This window comes from Prunus persica, chromosome G8 (assembly GCF_000346465.2).
Source record: "Prunus persica cultivar Lovell chromosome G8, Prunus_persica_NCBIv2, whole genome shotgun sequence".
Taxonomy (NCBI): Eukaryota; Viridiplantae; Streptophyta; class Magnoliopsida; order Rosales; family Rosaceae; genus Prunus; species Prunus persica.
Genome location: NC_034016.1, coordinates 19975969 through 19996223, shown reverse-complemented (window position 1 = coordinate 19996223; position 20255 = coordinate 19975969). Strand labels below are relative to the sequence as shown.

At 37.0% G+C, this 20255-nt stretch overlaps 4 protein-coding genes and 1 pseudogene across 5 annotated transcripts; 3 read left to right on the top strand and 2 right to left on the bottom strand.

The window, feature by feature from the left end:
* On the top strand, positions 2308-6179 carry LOC18766560 (long-chain-alcohol oxidase FAO2). Its single transcript, XM_007200432.2, has 3 exons — positions 2308-2855; positions 3096-3368; positions 4267-6179. The coding sequence occupies exons 1-3, from the start codon at positions 2610-2612 to the stop codon at positions 6010-6012; spliced, it is 2265 nt and encodes a 754-aa protein (XP_007200494.1). The 5' UTR covers positions 2308-2609; the 3' UTR covers positions 6013-6179.
* On the bottom strand, positions 7908-9366 carry LOC109946267 (annotated as a pseudogene).
* Positions 9446-10216, top strand: LOC18769002 (ribonuclease S-2). The gene is made up of 2 exons (XM_020553597.1): positions 9446-9685; positions 9875-10216. Exons 1-2 carry the CDS (start codon positions 9446-9448, stop codon positions 10214-10216), a joined length of 582 nt encoding a protein of 193 aa, XP_020409186.1.
* Positions 10996-12246, bottom strand: LOC18768923 (F-box/kelch-repeat protein At3g23880). The gene has a single exon (XM_007199944.2). The coding sequence runs from the start codon at positions 12244-12246 to the stop codon at positions 10996-10998; it is 1251 nt and encodes a 416-aa protein (XP_007200006.2).
* LOC18767888 (succinate--CoA ligase [ADP-forming] subunit beta, mitochondrial) lies at positions 14039-18706 on the top strand. Of its 2 annotated transcripts, XM_020569774.1 has the most exons (13): positions 14052-14181; positions 14212-14370; positions 14820-14930; positions 15210-15321; positions 15621-15685; positions 15939-16016; positions 16154-16228; positions 16340-16492; positions 16583-16717; positions 17435-17599; positions 17947-18069; positions 18261-18332; positions 18451-18706. In XM_020569774.1, exons 2-13 carry the CDS (start codon positions 14269-14271, stop codon positions 18526-18528), a joined length of 1269 nt encoding a protein of 422 aa, XP_020425363.1. In that variant the 5' UTR covers positions 14052-14181; positions 14212-14268; the 3' UTR covers positions 18529-18706. The 2 variants fall into 2 exon arrangements, with proteins under 2 accessions (XP_007199847.1, XP_020425363.1); XM_007199785.2 differs by having other exon boundaries at positions 14039-14370.

Genomic DNA, 20255 nt, shown 5'->3' with positions numbered 1-20255 from the left:
TTTATTTATTTTTTAAAACAAACAATATTGGGAGAGGGGAGATTGAAACCTATTCTGGAAACGAAAGCCATTAAATCAAATAAACTAGAGAAGCCATGCATTTTTTTTTGAGTTTCTGCTACCAGTAGCCTACATGTACAAAGAAATGCTAGTCAGCAGTGCAATGCTTTGCATGAAGGCCAAAAGAATGACCAAGAACTACCACACACAAAACTTCCACCTTAGAGGAGTGCCTCGTACTTCCTTAAGTAACTGCTCCTTATAAAAGAGTTTCTGGCTGCTACATGGGATCCCTCCCATCTTCTCACACATATAGCGCTTAATGCCCTCTATGGAGTTAAGCCTGATTGTTTCGACAATTTCGAATAAGAACCAAATACCCAAATCGTTGATCTCTTTTTTACATGATAAAACCCTAGGGGTTTCTCATCATCGTCACTATTATATAAGCTCTAGTTTGTCAAGTTGCACTTGAGCAAAATTTTCAAATTAAGGGGGAAATCTTTATTGATATTGCCCTCACTTATGCTCTCATGGACTCCTCTATAAGCTTCTCACCATGGCTTACCACGTAATCATCCAAATCAAACCCTACCGTGCTCTCCATCAATGCCTTCATTTCCCGGCAATATGCCACAGTTTTACTTCCATCAAGATTGGTCCCCAGCCAGGTACCTGGGAAGCATATTCATACCATGTCCACCTTGGGATTGATTTCTTCAGGACCAAAAAAATTACATGAACCGCAGACCAGCTGTCCACGTTGGATGTTGCTAGGGTTTCCTCGTCTTGATCTAGCACCTTGCCACTGTAAACTAGGGTTTGTCGCTCTCCTGAGACACCTTCCTTGAATTGGATCATGTTCATGGCCTTAAGATTCCTGAAAGAATCTGAACTCTTTTATTTGAACAAGGTGATATCTTTCTTGGATGTTGTTTCGACCAACATTTCCTTCTAAGTCAAATTTCAGAAGCTCATAATTTGGTCTTCTCATTATAGGCTTAACATATAGCCTATAGGGTCGATCCTTTTAAAGCCGTAAGGCCCAGTGGCAAACGTTTTCAGCCACCGTCAACAGTAACAAAAAGTAAAAACAATGGCATAGATAGTGAGCAAATTTTCGGTGTTCGTTCCCCCCCAAAACAGGTCTGAGGTGTGAGTTGTCTTGTGACCACAAATGGTGGGGTCACTGGACATTGCCTGACGATCTTCAATCAAATCCATCTGTATGGACTCTCTGTATTGATGGCAGTCTTGCTCATACATAATGGAGACATCACAAACGAATCAGGTTTATACATATGCAAAACAAACTCATTAAAATTACCAACTGCACACATATTATATGCAATGAGTCAAATATTTTCCATACATAATACTGATTTAATTTTGAAACTCAGGCAGGTTGACTTGGTGGTGGTTGTTGAATTTGAATCCTTCTAAAGTAAAGATGTGGAGGCAATCCATAAATAAAAGAAATGTTTGATATGGGTGGGATATTATGCATGCATGGCCCTATTCAGCCATAAGTGCTTCACCAAAACCAGTAGTTGTTCAAACTGTAGCTACACTCAGAAATGGCTAACAACTATTCACAGATCGGAGGCCCATAAAATTTAGCAGTGTGGGGGGGGGGTATGCATCACCATAATAGGTTTTTATTTTTTATTTTTTATTTTTTTTTTAACATTGAATGGGCGATTGACAGAGATCGACCATAACATCTGTCTTCTTAAAAGGCAAAGATATTAATGTTAGATTTTTAAGGCACCTACCTATCAACATATTATCTATATATATAAAGTAAAAGGCAGAGAATGGTAAAACATTCAAAATACCAGAAAATACTCTTGGTTAATGCAAATATTAAGAATTGAAATTATTAATTAAATGAGGATAATATGGTAAATTCACACTCAGATAATGAATCCTATTTTTATGAAACACAACTATCTATTATTATTTTTATTATTTAAGAATTTTACTATAATAAGAGAAATTATAGAATAATACGAATGTACGTAATAATATTTTCTAATTTTCTTTTTAAAAACTGGGAAGAGGGTTTTATTTTTCTGGTATGATCTCCATTTTCAATGCCACTTGTTAGACAAAATATGAGTACACCACCTTTTTTTTAATGAATAAAAGTTAACTTGAAAACTCATATATCAGTTATCTGATCTTTGAATCCATCCTATGAAATCTATAGAAACATTTTTTTCTCTTTTTTGTTTTGTTTTAGACTATGACTTATATTTATATATATATATATATATAAATACAATGATGTTTAAAAGATTTACGCAAAATGAGTATATTATATCTAATAATTTGAACTATACCTCTTGACTATAGGCCCATTTAATGTGCAACTATTTGGTTTATATACAAATCCTAAAATGTTTAAATGAGTGAAGTGTTTGGTTTCAACGTTCTAATTTGTTCTAGACGATGACAAATTAATAATTGTTATCTGTTTGTTTCCGCACGGCACACCATCTCTCTTCTCCTGTTTTTATATAAATTTGGCAATGCTTGTTCTTTATAGAACATACACGAAGCCAAATACACACCCCTACAAGAACAAAGCATCTTCTTAGAGAGAGATGGAGGGAAGAGAGAGCAGTTGCCATCTTCTGTTGAGAGGAGGAAGGAAGGAAAGCAAATTCAGCCATGGTTTCTCTCCAGCTCAAATCCAATCTCTGGCTGCCATCTGTGAAGCTCTGGTACCTCCTTTGTCACTGGAAGACACCATAAACAACAACAATAACAACAAGGAGGAAAGCCCAGATGACCAAGCCCTTCATTCCATCTACAGAGCTTCTGGGTCTCAGCCTCCTATACCAGATGAGGTGAATTTCATGTTGGTTTCTATTGACGTTTATAGGAAAGCTCTTCTGTTCAGTTTTTTATTTTTTTATTTTTATAAATTTTATAAATCTTTTTAGTACAGCTGTAGCGTGTAAGAAACCCTTAAGGTGTCGCAATGGTTCGAACTTGAGAGTTTGCAAGTCAATGCCCTTTATTTTTTTAGTTTAGGAAATATTCAACTTGTTCTGTTTCTTTTTTGCATCAATTTGGTAAACAAACAGGTAGCAGAATTGATGCTGAAGAGGGCTCTACCAGAAGTTATGGAGGGAATGAAGCTATTTCTGAAGATGCTGTCATTCAGATTAGGAACATTATTACTATGTGGGCATCGTTGCCTTAGTTGGAAATGGCCATTCATCCACAGCTTCTCTGAAATGTCTTTGGAGAAAAGAGAAGAAGTCCTCAAGAAATGGTCAAAGGAAAAGCTTGTGCTCACACTCAGATTGATGTTCTTGGTGGTCAAAATCTTCTGCTTCTACACCTTCTTCTCCAGGGTAATCTTGCATCTGATTTTAACCCCCCTCTCCCCACAATGAGTCATACTTCACTTTCCCCGTTTCATTATCCGCTCTCTCTGTCTCTATGCCGGAGACAATGAAACGGACAATAAAACGGGAATAGAGAAGTTAGTTTTTCTCCTCCACTATTACATAATGCAAGTCTTGTCAGACTTGTCAGCTGGCCCTTGTCCTTTCTTTTTGCCTTTTTTCTTTATAATTTATGTTATCTGTTCCTTTCTTAACTCATGGCTCGTTGCTTTGATAATGGTAAGGCAAAGCAAAAGGACAAATATTCTTTAACTCCTACTGACCTCCGTGACACTTTCCAAGTAAAAGAAGAAGAAAAAACTCTTTAAACTAGAAAGAAAAATCAAAGAGACAGATTAGTGCTGTATTTAATAATTTATGACAAGAGGGTCTGAGAATGTCGGTCAGTTTTAAAAAAATAAATTATAAATTCAAAGTGCGGATTTTAGTATATATTTCTGTTTGTTTCTCTTGTGACAAAAATGTGTGACGGTTTGTAGTGAACAGGAGACCGTCTATAATATCTTGTAGCATTCATCTGCAACGTCTATGATGTCTTCAATAATATCTTTATTTAAGGCCCTAACTTTATATGCATTATATATTAGAAATATAATTATTATTTTTATGCTAATCCTTAAATAAGATTATGTTTTCTGAGTAGATGCACGTAAACTCATTCTGCATCTCAACTATTTATATATAATTGCTCAAAACATGATGTAAAATTGCTGGAAAATGTGGATCTAAATAACAAAATCCTACAAGAAATGTCTGATAGAAAGATATATAGCAGAATATATATGTGTTCATCTTTCAATTATAGGAATTGAAGTTTAATATCACTTTGTCTGGTTGGTTGCAGCTTGATGAAAATTCAAGAAACCCAGCATGGAAAGCAGTTGGATACGATTTGAACACCAATAAAAAGTTGATAAAAACTCCAAAGGAGAGACCTCTTGAACAGGGAATCATAGAAACCCTGAATGAGAGTGATTCTACATTTGTTCAATCTCTCACTAAGAGAGGCCTTCAGGTCTCGGATGATACGACTCACAACATCCACAAGATCAAATGTGATGTTGTCATTGTTGGCTCTGGTTGTGGTGGAGGAGTTGCAGCTGCAGTTCTTGCACAGTCTGGCCAAAAAGTGATGGTTGTCGAGAAAGGAAACTATTTTCTGCCCAAAGATTACTCTTCTCTAGAAGGCCCCTCAATGAATGAACTATATGAATCAGGTGGAATTATGTCATCAGTTGATGGGATGATAATGATATTAGCTGGCTCAACAGTTGGAGGAGGTTCTGCTATAAACTGGTCTGCATCGATCAGAACACCGGATACGGTTCTGCATGAGTGGTCTGTGGATCATAAGGTTCCACTTTATGCAAGCTCTGATTACAAATATGCCATGGATGTTGTGTGTAAGAGGATTAGTGTCACGGATAGTTGTACTGAAGAAAACTTTCAGAATCAGATTCTGCGAAAAGGGTGCGACACTCTTGGTCTGAAAGTTGATTTGGTTCCTAGGAATTCCCCGGGAGATCATTACTGTGGTTCTTGCAACTATGGCTGTCCAACAGGAGAAAAGCAAGGGACTGATTCTACTTGGCTAGTTGATGCTGTGAAATGTGGTGCAGTGATTTTGACTGGATGCAAAGCTGAGAAGTTCATATTGGAGAATGACAGTCAAGGAGGAGGTACAAGAAAAAGATGCCTTGGTGTGGAAGCAACATCTTTGAGCAAGAATATGAAAAAGAAGCTGCAAATTGAGGCCAAGGTGACAATTTCAGCATGTGGATCCCTCTTGACGCCTCCTCTGATGATCTCCAGTGGACTCAAGAACCCAAATATCGGCAGGAACCTCCACCTTCACCCTGTTCTGTTGTCCTGGGGATACTTTCCGGAACACGAATCAGAATTTAGAGGCAGAACTTATGAGGGAGGGATCATCACTTCACTCCATAAGGTGGTTTCCGATACCACAAACGTCCGGGCAATCATAGAAACTCCTGCACTAGGGCCTGCCTCATTTGCTACACTGTCTCCATGGATTTCAAGGCTTGACATGAAGGACAGGATGGAGAAGTATGCAAGAACAGCTCACCTGTTTGCATTGGTCAGAGATAAGGGTTCAGGGGTGGTGAAGAGAGAGGGTAGGATCCACTACACACTAGACCAGTTGGATAAAGAGAATCTTCAAGTTGGGCTTAGGCAGGCTTTGAGAATCTTGATTGCTGCAGGAGCTGTTGAAGTGGGAACATATAGAAATGATGGGCAGAGAATAAAATGCAAGGGGACAAAGCATGAGGATTTGGAAGAGTTTTTGGACAGTGTGGTTGCAGCTGCAGGGCCAAGCTCAAGGGAAGAGCTTTGGACCACATACTCTTCTGCACATCAGATGGGAAGTTGCAGAATGAGTGCAAGTGAGGAGGAAGGAGGAGTTGATGAGAATGGTGAGAGCTGGGAGGCAAAAGGGTTGTTTGTTTGTGATGGGAGTTTGCTTCCAACTGCAATTGGTGTAAATCCCATGATTACCATCCAATCCACTGCTTATTGCATTTCCAAGAAGATTGCTGAGTCCTTGGAAAAAGAAAAATACATTTGTTAATAATCCTAATAATATTAGCTATTAGCTTTATCTTGTTCTTCTGCAGCTCATAAGCTCTGAAAAATCATCTCAACACATTGGTATTGTAACTCAGAAATTTTAAAATTGCAACATGAACCCGATTTCCTCGTATAGCATATAATAATATAGGCTGATTTATATATATATACATATATTTGTTTGGGTTTACAATTCTAGAGTTGAATGAAAAAACAGAAAAAGAAAGAGGCAAATATTCCTTATGCAGAAAAAAACGATTATCTTCTTCTTTTCAACTTTCTCTGCATTAATTTCTGCAAACTTTAACCTGACTTCCTCCCAAAATCTTCATCTTTGCAGCATCAATAGAAAATGTTGTATCAAACACTTGTCCATGACACATGAGGAAATTCTATTGCCAGATTTTCTCAGCTCTCAAACTTGTTCCCTTCCAAGACAGAAACTATACTATTCACATAAACAACAGGTCCCTTATATTCTTCATAATATGGAAATGGAAAATCAATTGAATCATCAAAAAGTTTTCAAAAAAGATTGGCATGTGGCAGTATCCTATTGGTTTGGGATAATGAGGTGGAAAACTGACCTGGCATTCAAAGTTTTTTCACAATTACTTCACAAATCTCACACAACAAATTAAAACAACCAATTTAATCCAAGGAAATTAACAAATAAATAAGTAAACCCATTGGAAGCACTTTGTGGTCAGGGGCAAGCCGAACCCTGAATGGGGATTAATCCAACCCTTCGGGTGTGGGGACACCTCGTGGTATTTACCAAAAAGAGAGACATAAAATATATATAAAATATTGACTTATCAAATACCCCCAAGCTTATCTTTTGCTATTCCTCAAGCAAAATTGAAAATAAAAAATAATTTGAAACAAACAGATATACAATGGAAAGAAACAAAATTTAAGGTAAGGTTTGATCATGGAATGAGAGAGAGAAATACAGCATTGAATTCGGATATGTTCTTCCCAAAATCGATGTCTGCCTATCTTTGCATGACATGTGTCTTCAACCTATAATGGAGGTTTACTTATAGAGTGCAGCTAAACGAACTTTAAAATTAACCTAGTACACCATAATACCAAACTATTTATTGAATTACTAATTTACCTTAATATAAAATGACCAAAAAAGATATATTGAATTGTGAAACAAATGTAATTTTAATAAGCATATTCTACGAACGCGGATCCTCTACTTGTTTTTTCTTCTCGATCTGCTTGACTTTTCTTTTAACCATGCCACATCATTTAAAAACTATCTAAAACATGACACCACATATTTTTTTCCCACACTTCTCTTCTTCTAAATCTTAGCATTTGGACAGCCAAACTCTTTTTCCTCTCTTAAAACCAAGCCCACCAGAACCTATTCTCCTTTCAATCACTCTTCTTCTTAAAACGTGTAATTTTTTTTTAATTTTTCTCATCTTTCAATTTAGGAAATTTCCAAAAATATTTGAAGCCCCTTGTTTTCTCCAATTTCCCTCCACAAAAGTAGCCACATGAATTATATTGGGACATATATCAGCTAGCAAGGCAATCAGAGTTTTTTTTTGGTTTTAGATATGGGATTCAAAAAAAAAAAAAAATCAGAAAGAGAAAAATGAAAACAGACAGCATAAAATACTGTGTTTCTTGGGAAATATTTAAAAACCCCAAAGCTGCAAAATTAAGTATTTTAATAAGAGTGATTCCCTTACTGAGTATTACTCATTGTTTGATTTAGGATCAATATCTAAGAATTCAGTTGAACGCTTTTGCATCATTAGTTAGATTTAGGATATATCAATAAGAATAATTTGTCCAGATTGTACGGTTAAAAACTTTGAGAATATAAGTATGGAGAAAAAAGGATCGTGGGGAGATCAATGCATTTTATTATTAGCTGTTAGAAGTAAAAGCATAGATCAGATTCTTTTAACAAGTTCCTTATTGGAAAAATATTGTTGTATTAAACTCGTGTACAACAGTACATGAAACACTAGGAAATTCTATTGCCAGAATTTCTCATCTCTCAAGCTTTGTTGCCTCCCAGGACCTATTGAAACTATACAATTCACATAAACAATCGGCGGATTCCACATAAAAATTTGAAAAGTAGGAAGAGAGACCTTAGGTTTTTGGTACGGAGGTTATAGCAGACTGTACATCCATGTATGTCAAACACAAGAAGCTCATCGCTTTTCCAGAGTGCCAATGCCCATCCGTCCTCCATGAGGTCCATTATGGGGATCGATGTGAGCTCAAAACCCGCGTGTTTTGTCCAAACACAAACACCAAAATCATCATCCATCAGCCACATTCCAAAATATGTAATAACATCACAACTGCTATGCCAACCACAGAGCAATGGAAGATTCATTCCACACTGTAAGCCGCATGAAAAGCTCAAAAAAAGTAGTATCATGGTCTAGCAGCTCATCTGGTAATGCTACCTCATCACTCATGTCAAACGAAACCATCACTTGCCTAATCTTCATATCGAGTTTCCTTGTCATCCACGAATTCCTTTTGTTGTTCAGTTCCCAACCAATAACACATCCCCTTCAAGTATATCTCGAAATGTTCAGGCCAAAGGAAAGTAGTTTATGTTTCCAAAGAGTAAGTCTTGATCTCTCTCCAAGAAGAAGATTCTTCACTACTTCCCAACTTGTACACTTGTACTCTCAGAGGATAAATAACCACAGAATATTTTGTATGAGCATGCCTTTGCGAACCATAAAATATGACGCTACCAACCTTGTAAGCTTTAGATATAGGATCATAGCCAAATCCCGTGGCACTTGCGAGCCGATTATTTAATGGTAGATAAGGGGCACGCTGCTGAACTAGGGACTACCAATCCGTAAAGTATGTCTTCTCCCTCTCATGCCTAAATGGGGCATGAGGCAATGATGCTTCTTACTCCTCCCCCTCTACGGAGTTTTTTTTTGGGACTCACAGGGGGAAGAGAGCGGCTAGAGTTTTTCCCAAAATTTTCCTCAACAAGTGTTAATTAGATAACAAAGTATGTTTAAAAGCTTTTTCCTCTTTTTATGCTTTATAAAAGCTTTCCTAGTTTTCCTGTCCATGCTAGTCTTGTTGTTATGGATGTTCAGTACATGGAGCGGAGAGAGAGGGGACATAGATTTATGCCATCCTTCGGATCTGCGGTCCCCCAACCTCAACACAACACTACATGTGAATTTTATGTTGTTTCTGTTTCTTGCTTTCTTTTATGTCAACAACATTCCATGTGAGTGTAAATTAGTCTAAATTGGACCCATTGATGCTGATTGTGACTTTAGGTTATATATATATATATATATATATATCCTTGGGATGGATCACCCTTCTCCATCGATAGAGATCTTCCTTAATATCTCCCTCCCTCCCTTTCTTAATTAGCATAAATTGTTGAAATATACTTAAAATCGAACATGAAATTCTTGGAGACCATAGTTTTCATGGTTTTAGGTATTGCTCTTTCCTTCAACATTGGGGGAAACATGAGCTGCAATGCTCCTGGACAGTATGACTACTTCCAGTTTGTTCAGGAGTCTCCTTTTCTATTTTGCAAAAATATTAATGGAAAGGGATGCAACATCCTACCTCTGCCACGGATATTTACTATTCATGGCTTGTGGCCAAGCAACTTCACACATCGTCATAAACCTTGCGTTGGTGCACAATTTAGTAGAGATGTGAAATATCTATCATACATAAATACACATACTGAGAATAATGCATGCAACTTTTGTTATGTTTCTCGTGTTTTGTTTAGTTTACTTCTGGTTTTAGTTTTTTGATGTTTTTTTTGGCATGAATGCACGAAATGATATTTAATTTTTCTTTGCCATTGTTATTAGATAAATGAAGCCTCCAATGATGAATTGCGAGCTGATCTGGAGTTGTCATGGCGAAGCTTCATCAGTGGGCGGTCAAATATGGACTTCTGGGAATATGAATACAACAAACACGGCAAGTGCTCCGACGACAAGTTTTCGCAGACGCAATACTTCGACCGTGCCAGGAGTTTGTGGAAGCAATACAAACCTCATGCTCTATTTTCTAATCGCTCGCTTGAACCAGGCAAGTCATATAGTTTTACTGGCCTTGAACAAGCCATCCGATCATTTATAGGCGGGAGCAGACCTCTTCTCCTTTGCGAGCAATCTAAGAGGAAGAAGAACAAGAAGAAGACAAAATAATATTTGCTGGAAGTCGTAATTTGCTTTGATGACAGAGCAATTAATCCAGTGAATTGTCCCAAGAGGATGTCAAAAGAATGTCTTCCACAATCACCTGTATGGTATATGCTATAGCCTATAGGTAGAAGGGTGAATTAAGCTATATTGATATAAATCTAATAAGGATGGAATATATAATCTATGAATTAATGGGTACGTAGCTATGTGACGCAATGAAATAATCATGATCATGATTGTAATGCTTAATTTGCAGTCTGTGTTATATATAATCTATGTTTTGATTTCTTAATGCACATCCCTATGTAGTTTTGCAACAGGCATAGTCATCATGTTTGTCTGGAAATGGAAAATCTTATATGAGTTGCATGCAAATGTCAATCAACTACAAGTTTAATTATATCTCTTTTGGTCATCAACTAGAATGTACATACGTACAGTGAGAAAAAGATGAGAATTTTCTTTCTTAAAAAATCAGTGCTTTTTATTAGTTGTTTGAAATTAGAAGCTTGGATCATAATTGTTAAGATTTTAGAGGGACGGACTCTTGGCCCACCACTAGCAACATCGATATTGTCCCCAACTTAACCATCTGTTTAACAGGTGTGGGGTTTTATACAAAAGGCCTCGATTTTATTAGGAGTGAAACCATTTATTATACGAGACTTTCTATTTTGTTAAGTTTCCGATGTGGAACTTGTGTATTCTTCAACAATAATGTTGTATCAAACTCGTGTACATGACACACTAAGAAATTCTATATTGCCAGATTTTCTCATCTCTCAAGTTTGATGTCTCCCAAGACCTATCGAAACTATACTATTCACATAAACAATTGGCGAATCCATATTCGTCATACAAACTTGTATAGTAGGAAGAGACATTCGGTTTTCGGTGCAGAGGTTATAGCAGATTGTGCATCCATCTTCGTCAACCACAAGAAGGTCATCGCTTTTCCAGAGTGCCAATACACATCCGCCCTCCCTGAGGTCCATTATGGGGATTGATGTGAGCTCAAAACCTGCGTGTTTTGTCCAAACACAAGCACCAAAATCATTATCCAACAGCCACATTCCAAAGTATGGACTAACATCACAACTGTTATGCCAAACACAAAGAGCAATGGAAGATTCATTCCACACTGTAAGCAGCATGAAAAGCCCTAAAAAAGTTCTTTCATGGTCTAGCAGCTCATCTGGTAACGTTACCTCATCAAACACCTCATCGCTCATGTCAAACGAAACCATCACTTGCCTAATCCTTTCTTCATATCGAATTTCCTCCTCATGCACGAATTCCTTTTGTTGCTCAGTTCCCAACCAATAACACATCCCCTTCAAGTATATCTCGAAACCTTCAGGCCAAAGGAAAGTAGTTTCTGTTTCCAAAGAGTAAGTCTTGATGTCTCTCCAAGAAGAAGATTCTTCACTACTTCCCAGCGTGTACACTTGTACTCTCAGAGGATAAATTACCACAGAATATAATGTATGAGCATGCCTTTGCGAACCATAAAACATAATGCTAACAACTTTATAAGCTTTAGATATGGGATCATAGCCAAATCCCATGGCCCATCCGAGCCGATCACCTAATGATAGGTACGGGGCACGCGGATAAACTTGGGACTCCCAATCCGTTAAGTATTTCTCTGAGGGAAGAAGCTTGAATTCCTGAATTGCCGGATTCCACAAAAACACCTTACTATAATTATCTACGTGTACACAAATGATTCCATGACAATGGCCTACAATCTTAAGTTCTTCACCACCAATCATTACACTCATAGAAACTGGAACATTGATGTCCTCCACCCTAGACAACAGAAACCTATGCGCACCACCATCTGCATCCTCGCAAAAAGTAAGCACTGAGAACACATATTCGGTCTCGCTAGCATTCGGGTCCTTATTAGGGACTAATCGCTTCAAAAAGATTGATTGATTGTTGTGCAAGCAATTGGAGAGCTGATTGCCTACGAACCTGGGATTGTTGATCAGCGCATACCACCATTTGGCCGCGCACTTGAATCGCATAAGGGATTTTGGAGGTAGACTTGTTAGAATTTTTACCAATAAATCTTCCCCAATTTTGCAACTGTGTGCCATTAATTTCAGCTATATATATATGTCTCAACCCTTTCCGTCTTCTACCTCTTTTGCACACACAAACAGGAAATAACAAAACAACACCCAGGTTAAAACATAAGGAAAAATTATCATATCTGTATTATATATAAATCAAAGAGTAAAAACAACGTAAGACTTTCTAAAGTGTAATCCACAGAGAAAGTTCGATAACATCGTATTCAGAATAACAAATATTGAAAGGGATTAAAGTATACCAAAACATATTAAACATTACAAAGAAAAATAGGTATATATAGTTACCTTATAATGAGTGGGAAGAGGAACATAGCAAATATACAATGGAAAGAAGCAAATTTAAGGTTTGATCATGGGATGAGAGAGAGAAATGCAGCAGTGATTCCGGATCTGTTCTCTCCAAAATTGGCGTTCCCCTGTGTCTCTGCTTGACATATGTCCCTCAACCTACCGCGCGCTGGAATTTGTTATTCAAAAAAGAAATTACCTGACAAAATTAAACATTAAAAACAAAAAAAAACAAAAAAACTAGGGAAAAGGAACATGGCAAATATACAATGGGAAGAAGCAAAATTAAGGCCTGATCAAAGGATGAGAGAGAGAGAGAGAGAGAGAGAGAGAGAGAGAGAGAGAGATGCAATACTAAGTCTGTATATGTTGTTCTCAAATTGAACTAACAATTTTGATAACAATTTCAATATTAGTTTTTATATTTTTTGTGTTGAAATCTATAGAGAAAAGGGAGAATGGAAGTGAGAATAAGAGTAGAGATGGGATTGAGAGAGAAGATGAGATGAAATTTTTTTTCACTTTTGTTACTCCTCCCTCTCATCCTCTTTCTCAATGTCATCCTCACTTCCATTCTCACTCTCTTTTTCGTCTATACTCTAGCACAAAAAGTAAAAACTAAAAACTAAAATTGAAATAGTTATCAAACGGGCCCTAATATATTAGTCCTTTTTTTAGAATTTAATGTATTAATCTATGTGTGATATCAATTGATATATCACTAATATCATTAAAAACCTTGAACTTTTCCTACATTTCCATTGCTATAGCCTATTGTTGTTCTGGCTGTTCAGAAAGTGGAGCCATAAAAAGCCTTAAAAAAAATAGATTATGAAAAAATATCATCTAAATTTAATTTACAACATTATTTTTGCACGATTGTATCACAGTTCAATGGTGCCATATATTTTATGGTGTGTCTATGTTTTTTTGTTTGTTTTATTCAATTGATATTAGGAGAGGTAACTCGAATCTAGGACATCAAATGCAAGAGTAAATACACTTGAACTACAATACTAGCCCGTTATGGGCATACACATTTTTTAAGCTTGATTTTTTTTAAAAAAAAATTGATAAATATTACTAGGTGTCCCCACATCCGAAGAGTGAGATTATCTCCGATCGTGTTTTGACTTGTTTCTGACCACAAAGTGCTTCCAATGAGTTTCAAACTCTTGTCATTGAGACACTAAATAACTCGCTAATTGAAAATAACAGTTTACCAATCGCACAACCCTTGTGATTTTTAAGCTTGAAATTTTACCAACAAGTAAATGGGACATTGGGATCAAACTGAGAACCGGTTCATTCATAGTAACAGGTTTTGAAAGTCTGAAAAAAAAAAAAAAAACAGGAACCGGAGATCTATGACGCGGCGCCGATCTATTGGCTCACATAAAATAAGAAAAGAAAAACAAAATGAAAATCATAAAATGCCTAAAACGGGTCAAAAGAATATTAAAAAAGAAAATGCACTAGGGTAGGGGTTCTTTCGCATTCTCAGACCCAATCGCCTCTGCGTCCAAAAAAGAAAAATCGCCTCTGCGTCCGGCAAACGCAGTCTCTCTCTCTCTCTCTCTCTCTCTCTCTCTCTCTCTCTCTCTCTCGCTCGCTGTGTGCGTCTCTCTCTCTAGTTGTTGCTTTAGGGTTTGAGAGCTTTAAACAATGGTGAGAGGATTACTGAAGCAGCTTACCTCTCGTTCTCTCTCTATCGCCGGAAAATGGCAGCAGCAACAGCTCCGCCGCCTCAACATCCACGAATATCAGGTCTCTCTCTCTGCATATTTCGCTCACACTTACAATCAAATTCGAACTTTCATATGTAGCTGATCTGTTTCTCTTTTAATTCTCCAGAAACTCTGGAGGGTCAAGAACACAATTTTTCGTTTTATGATTTGTTTATATGTTTCATAGTTATTTTGTTGTCTTTGATTAATTTAATACATTTGTTTAAAGTTAATAGTAGTGATCAGTGAAAATTTTCATCCCTCAAAAATTGTCTTCCTGTGCAACAAAAAAAAAAACTTCAAAATTTTGAAATATACATGTATAGAATTATGTGCCAAATGTCTGTTTTTTTTTTTTTTCATTTATGAGAATGGTGTACATCTTCGAGTCACATTACATCATTCTAGTTGTTGGTTATACTTCTGTGCGAGAGTGAGAATGTTGTTTGAATTTTGAGGATGAATGCCTTGCACTTTGGCTGAAACCAGGGGGCTGATTTGATGAGCAAATATGGGGTTAATGTTCCGAAAGGTGCTGCCGTTGCATCCGTCGATGAAGTCAAAAGGGCAATTCAGGATGTATTCCCCAAGGAAAGTGAGGTAATTATTGGAAATCATGGTCTTTTCATATTCAGGTTTATTTTGACAAGAAGACAAGCACTATTCTATGTTGCTGATCAAACCGAGAAAAAAGAATTATTCATAGCAATATTCGTTTTCTTTTCCAGGACAAAACTTTATGTCTGATTTGAGGATAATTTATCTTCATATTTCAATGGCTGAAAAAGTAAAAGTTGGAATACTGTTATATCTTTTTTTTTTTTAGCAAACTAGCTTAGTGTTCAAAAAGGGGCAATCCTAACTTGGATTTTGGTGCAGTTGGTAGTTAAAAGCCAAGTTTTGGCTGGTGGAAGAGGCTTGGGAACCTTTAAAAATGGTCTTAAGGGTGGTGTTCACATTGTCCCGGCTGACCAAGTTGAAGATATCGCTGGTACTAAAAACCATCTTTATTATATGAGAATGTTTCCCTGGCGTTTTTGTTTTCTTAAAGTTATCTCTGGGCATACCAACATTGGCTCTCATAGAAATAACTCTATCACACCCCAGCTTGATACGTTTGATTACAATGCCTCTAGCAATGCATGCATGTTAGTTTACAATAGTATGTTGTGGTAGTCTTTTGTACATTTATTGTTCTGTATGATTCTGGAAGTTGCTGCTTTCTAAGATGTGATGCTGCTTTCTCCTTTTGGTGCTCTTCTTTATTTCAATTTTGTACTTCTCTTGCAGGCAAGATGCTTGGTCAGATTCTTGTTACCAAGCAAACAGGTCCTCAGGGAAAAATTGTCAGCAAGGTTGGCATTGCACTTTGTTTCATATTGTACATTTATATTAACTTGTAGCATTCAATACATGTTAGTTCCCAAACTTTCATTTTTATGTTAAAGTTTGGAATCCTTGTTGCTGAGGATTCCAAATTTTCATTTTTATTTTATATTTAATAAAACTTGGTGCTAAGGAGTTCCAAGCCTCAAACTTTCTTGAACATACACATCAGCACTATAAATTTTTTACTTATAATTTGGTTTCTAACTTTTGCCTGTACAGGTTTATTTGTGCCAAAAGTTGTCGCTTGTCAATGAGATGTACTTTGCTATCACTCTGGATCGCAAAACTGCTGGCCCAGTATGTTCTCAAACTGACTTCATTATCTTTGTCTGGTGCAAATTACCTATTTTATTTTCCTATGTCTTTGTTAATGTAAGTTTTCTTCAAAGTGAGCTTCCTGAATTAAGATGCATATTTTGATATCCATTTTTCAGCTTATAATTGCCTGTGCAAAGGGAGGAACAAGCATTGAAGACCTTGCTGAGAAATTCCCTGATCAGATAATAAAGGTACTTAGCCTTATCTTTTATTTTTCTGTTTTAGCAACTACTCTTTCCTCTTTGGTATTGTGATTTAACTAGTATCTTCTTACTTTTGTTTTCTTATTCTATGGTCGATAGGTACCTGTCGATGTTTTCACTGGAATTACAGATGAAGATGCCGCAAAGGTTGTTGATGGTTTGGCTCCTAAAGTGGCCGATAGAAGTAGTTCAATCGATCAAGTGAAGAAATTATATAAGCTATTCAGTGAGACTGACTGCACACTTCTGGAAGTGAGCATAATTTTTAGGTTAAAGTAATTGTACTGTTTAGCCACTTCCCCTCCTTCCATTTTACCTATCTGACCCTTGATTTTTGGACAGATCAATCCACTTGCAGAGACTTCTGATAACCAGCTAGTAGCTGCTGATGCCAAGTTGAACTTTGATGATAACGCTGCTTTTCGTCAGAAAGAGATATTTGCTCTTCGTGATCCAACACAAGAGGATCCTCGAGAGGTTTGGTTAATTATCCTTGTGTTTGACCACTTTTACAGCTGATTAGTACCATTCGTTGCAGTTCTGTTGCCACTTACCACCCCATCTTCCTTTGTAGACTTGAATTTCATTTCTAATTGTTTAGGGTTTTTGGGCTCTACCTTTTAATGTATTTCAATTTTTATTTTTTTTCTTTCCTTTTCCCGCCTTCCTGTACAGATTTAAATTTTTTTTGGTTTATATGTATGTGCAACATGTGCATTCCAAATTTGGTGAGGATTTTTGCTACAAGCAGCTATTCTCACACATCTTATGTTGATCTGTAACGGAATTTTTTGTTTAAAATCATGATCTGGGTTGGGCAGGTTTAGACCTGCCCTTTATAGGGGTGGAGGAAGGTGGGGCCCCGAGATACCTAGCGAACCTTTGTCAGCTTTTAATAGGCGTTCCTGATCCCCACTCCCAACAGGAATGGAGGAATAACGGGGCCAATGAAAGTTCCCATATTGTCTACTGGGTATAATATTTCATTGTTATAGTAAAGCCCAGCTGCCACCCATGAGTTTGTTTGTTGGAGATGCTTTATCTAGGTAGTTGAATGTTATCTGATACATTTACAACAGGACGCGCTGTGTCTAAAGTTAAGCGTGCACAACTTGAATGTGAAGTTCTTTGTGGTAGATAACAATCTTTTTTGGTGTTTACTTATTTGCTCTGGTGCCTTTTACCTACTGACAGGTGGCTGCTGCCAAAGTAGATTTGAATTATATTGGATTAGATGGGGAAATTGGTTGCATGGTGAATGGTGCAGGATTAGCTATGGCTACAATGGATATCATTAAATTACACGGGGGAACTCCTGCCAATTTTCTCGATGTAGGCGGAAATGCTTCCGAAAACCAGGTAATGATGGAGTGATAGGAAATGAATGAACTGCTTGTTGGACTTTTTTTCCCCGCTGTTGTCATCGAGTCTTTTTCTTTTTCAGCTTTATTCTTTACTTCTTTGATATCAGGATCCGTTTTATATCTCAATTTGAATGTGGCTTTGGGTTTAAGATGGTTCACTAGTTTGTTAAAAAATTGAGGATGCTCTTTGCGCAATGTGCACATGCATGTCTGAGTGCTAAAGCCGAATCCCAGTTTTTGTTATTGGTTGTACACTTCTCTGTTAAAGAATATGACTGATTTATAGCACATAAGAAACTCAAATTTCTTTCTGTTTCTCTAATTTTAAATTATGTGAAACAGGTTGTTGAGGCATTTAAGATTCTGACTTCTGATGAGAAAGTGAAAGCCATTTTGGTGAATATCTTTGGTGGAATAATGAAATGTGATGTGATTGCAAGTGGAATCGTCAATGCTGCTAAACAGGTGATTCTCCAATTAATTGCCATGTTTTGGCAAATTATTTCCTGGTGGTTTCATTTTACTTGATATCACTTTGGATTGTGCTTAAGAAGGAGATTGAAATAATTTGGTTAATTACTGCTGGGAGATGAATTTTGGGAAAAAAAAAATTCCACTAAGGAAGGAGCATTAACTTTTGTTCATCCATGTTCAAGGTTAAACTAGAAGTGCCCGTGGTCGTTCGTCTCGAAGGCACCAATGTTGACCAAGGAAAGAGAATTCTGAAGGTAACAATTAGAAATTTGGGATCCTAATACATGAAAGTAAAGAAAAAAAAAAGTCATTCATGGAAAATATATTCAGAATGTATATTAGAAACTTTACAGTTCGTTAATGGCTGTGCAGGAAAGTGGAATGGCTTTAATTACAGCAGAAGATCTGGATGATGCTGCCGAGAAAGCGGTTAAAGCACTGAAGAAATAGATCCCTTGATTCTCTTTATAATTACATTATGAATATAATTCTTATTTTATATTTTCCTTTTTCTCTTATGGTGACACTGATGTACTCTGTTGGTGTTTTGTGTATGTCATTACATAACACACCACCTGCATAGTTCGATCCTAATTGAAATTGTTTGAAAGCAAGTTTAGAGGCTATAGTTGTTGTCAACGAATTTTGAATATTGCAGATAATTAGAAAAGAAAATTGTTCCAAAGGGGATCGAGTTCTACTACATATTCAGTATAAGATTGAGTATTTTTAGATATTTTCTTTTTTATCAATGAGGTTAAGGAATTCGATGGGTGAGTATTTCAGGTTGGGGATATATAGGTTGATCTCTTCACACAAGAACGCTAGAAAGCCAAAAACACACTATCAACATGCAAATATGCAATGGTTACTCCCCATTCTCTGGTAATTTGCCAACCCCAACAAAGACTATCCCTCCCCACTTCTCTCTCTCTCTCTGATGTGGGATCACATCACATCACGAGGAGAGAGAAGGAGCAGAGGGTGCCGGTTATCGGGGTTGAGTGACTGTCGAGTGGGGTTCGGCAGCTGCTAGGGTTTTTTTCTTCTTTATTCAAACTCTTCCTTTTTTGTATTTTCTTTATACAGTTAAAATATATGACGAAAGAGGGGATTGCTGGGATGAAATTCTTTATGGTGGATCAAGTCAGCAGGAGGGGGTTATATTTAGACCTTCCCATAAAGACAAAATCCCTCCTACAAAACACCTTACAGACAAAAGAGACATTCGCCTCTCTGCCCCCTCCACAGCTCAAGCTCTCTCACTCGCAGCGCAGCATTTCTCTCCCTCATGCCATGATCGAACCTTAATTTCGCGTCTTCCCACTTATCCTAGTTGACATTTTCTTTGTAAAGATGAACAAGGAGGGTTTTCTATATTGTAGTTGTTGATGATCAAGATATATATAGTTAAACTTGCATTAATATAAGATGCAAAACATATATTTAGATTTTCCATTTCCAGACATGACTTTCTCCTGTTAGGTTGAAGTGAATATAGTCAGCTGATTATAGTAAGGTGGAATGATTGCATTGGTCTTTGTGGCTTGCGTGCGTAGGAATGATAGTAATGGTTTTGAATCATTTGGAATGTGGCTGATGGATGATGTTGCCGTTGCCGTTGCCGTTGCCATTGCCAAGCGTGTTTGGAGAAAACACTTGGATTTTGAACTGAGCCCCATAATGGACCTCAGGCGGTTGGATTGGGCATTGGCATTGTGTGGTTCACGGAGATGGATGTACAATTTGCTATAACCTGCGTACCAAAAACCGTACGTGTCTTCCTATTCGAAGAGTTCCACCCTATTATGATCCATTAAAAAAATCTAATTACTGAAGAATATAATGGACCTGTGAATACATAGTTTCTGTCTTGGGAGGAAGGCAACAAGCTTGGGAGATGAGAAAATCTGGTAATATTTTTTCCTATTGTGCCATGGACAATTGATTGAATTCTTTCAATAAGAATATCGAAATTATTATATTTTATTGTTGAAAATATTAGCGATGTGATGTGCAAGTTATGTATCTATTTCATGCTATTAACCGTAAATATCATACACACATTCATATATATACAATCAAAGTGAAGAACACATGTCAAGCAGAGACAAATGATGAGGACACCAATTTTGGGGAGAACAGATCCGGATTTACTGCCGCATTTCTCTCTCTCT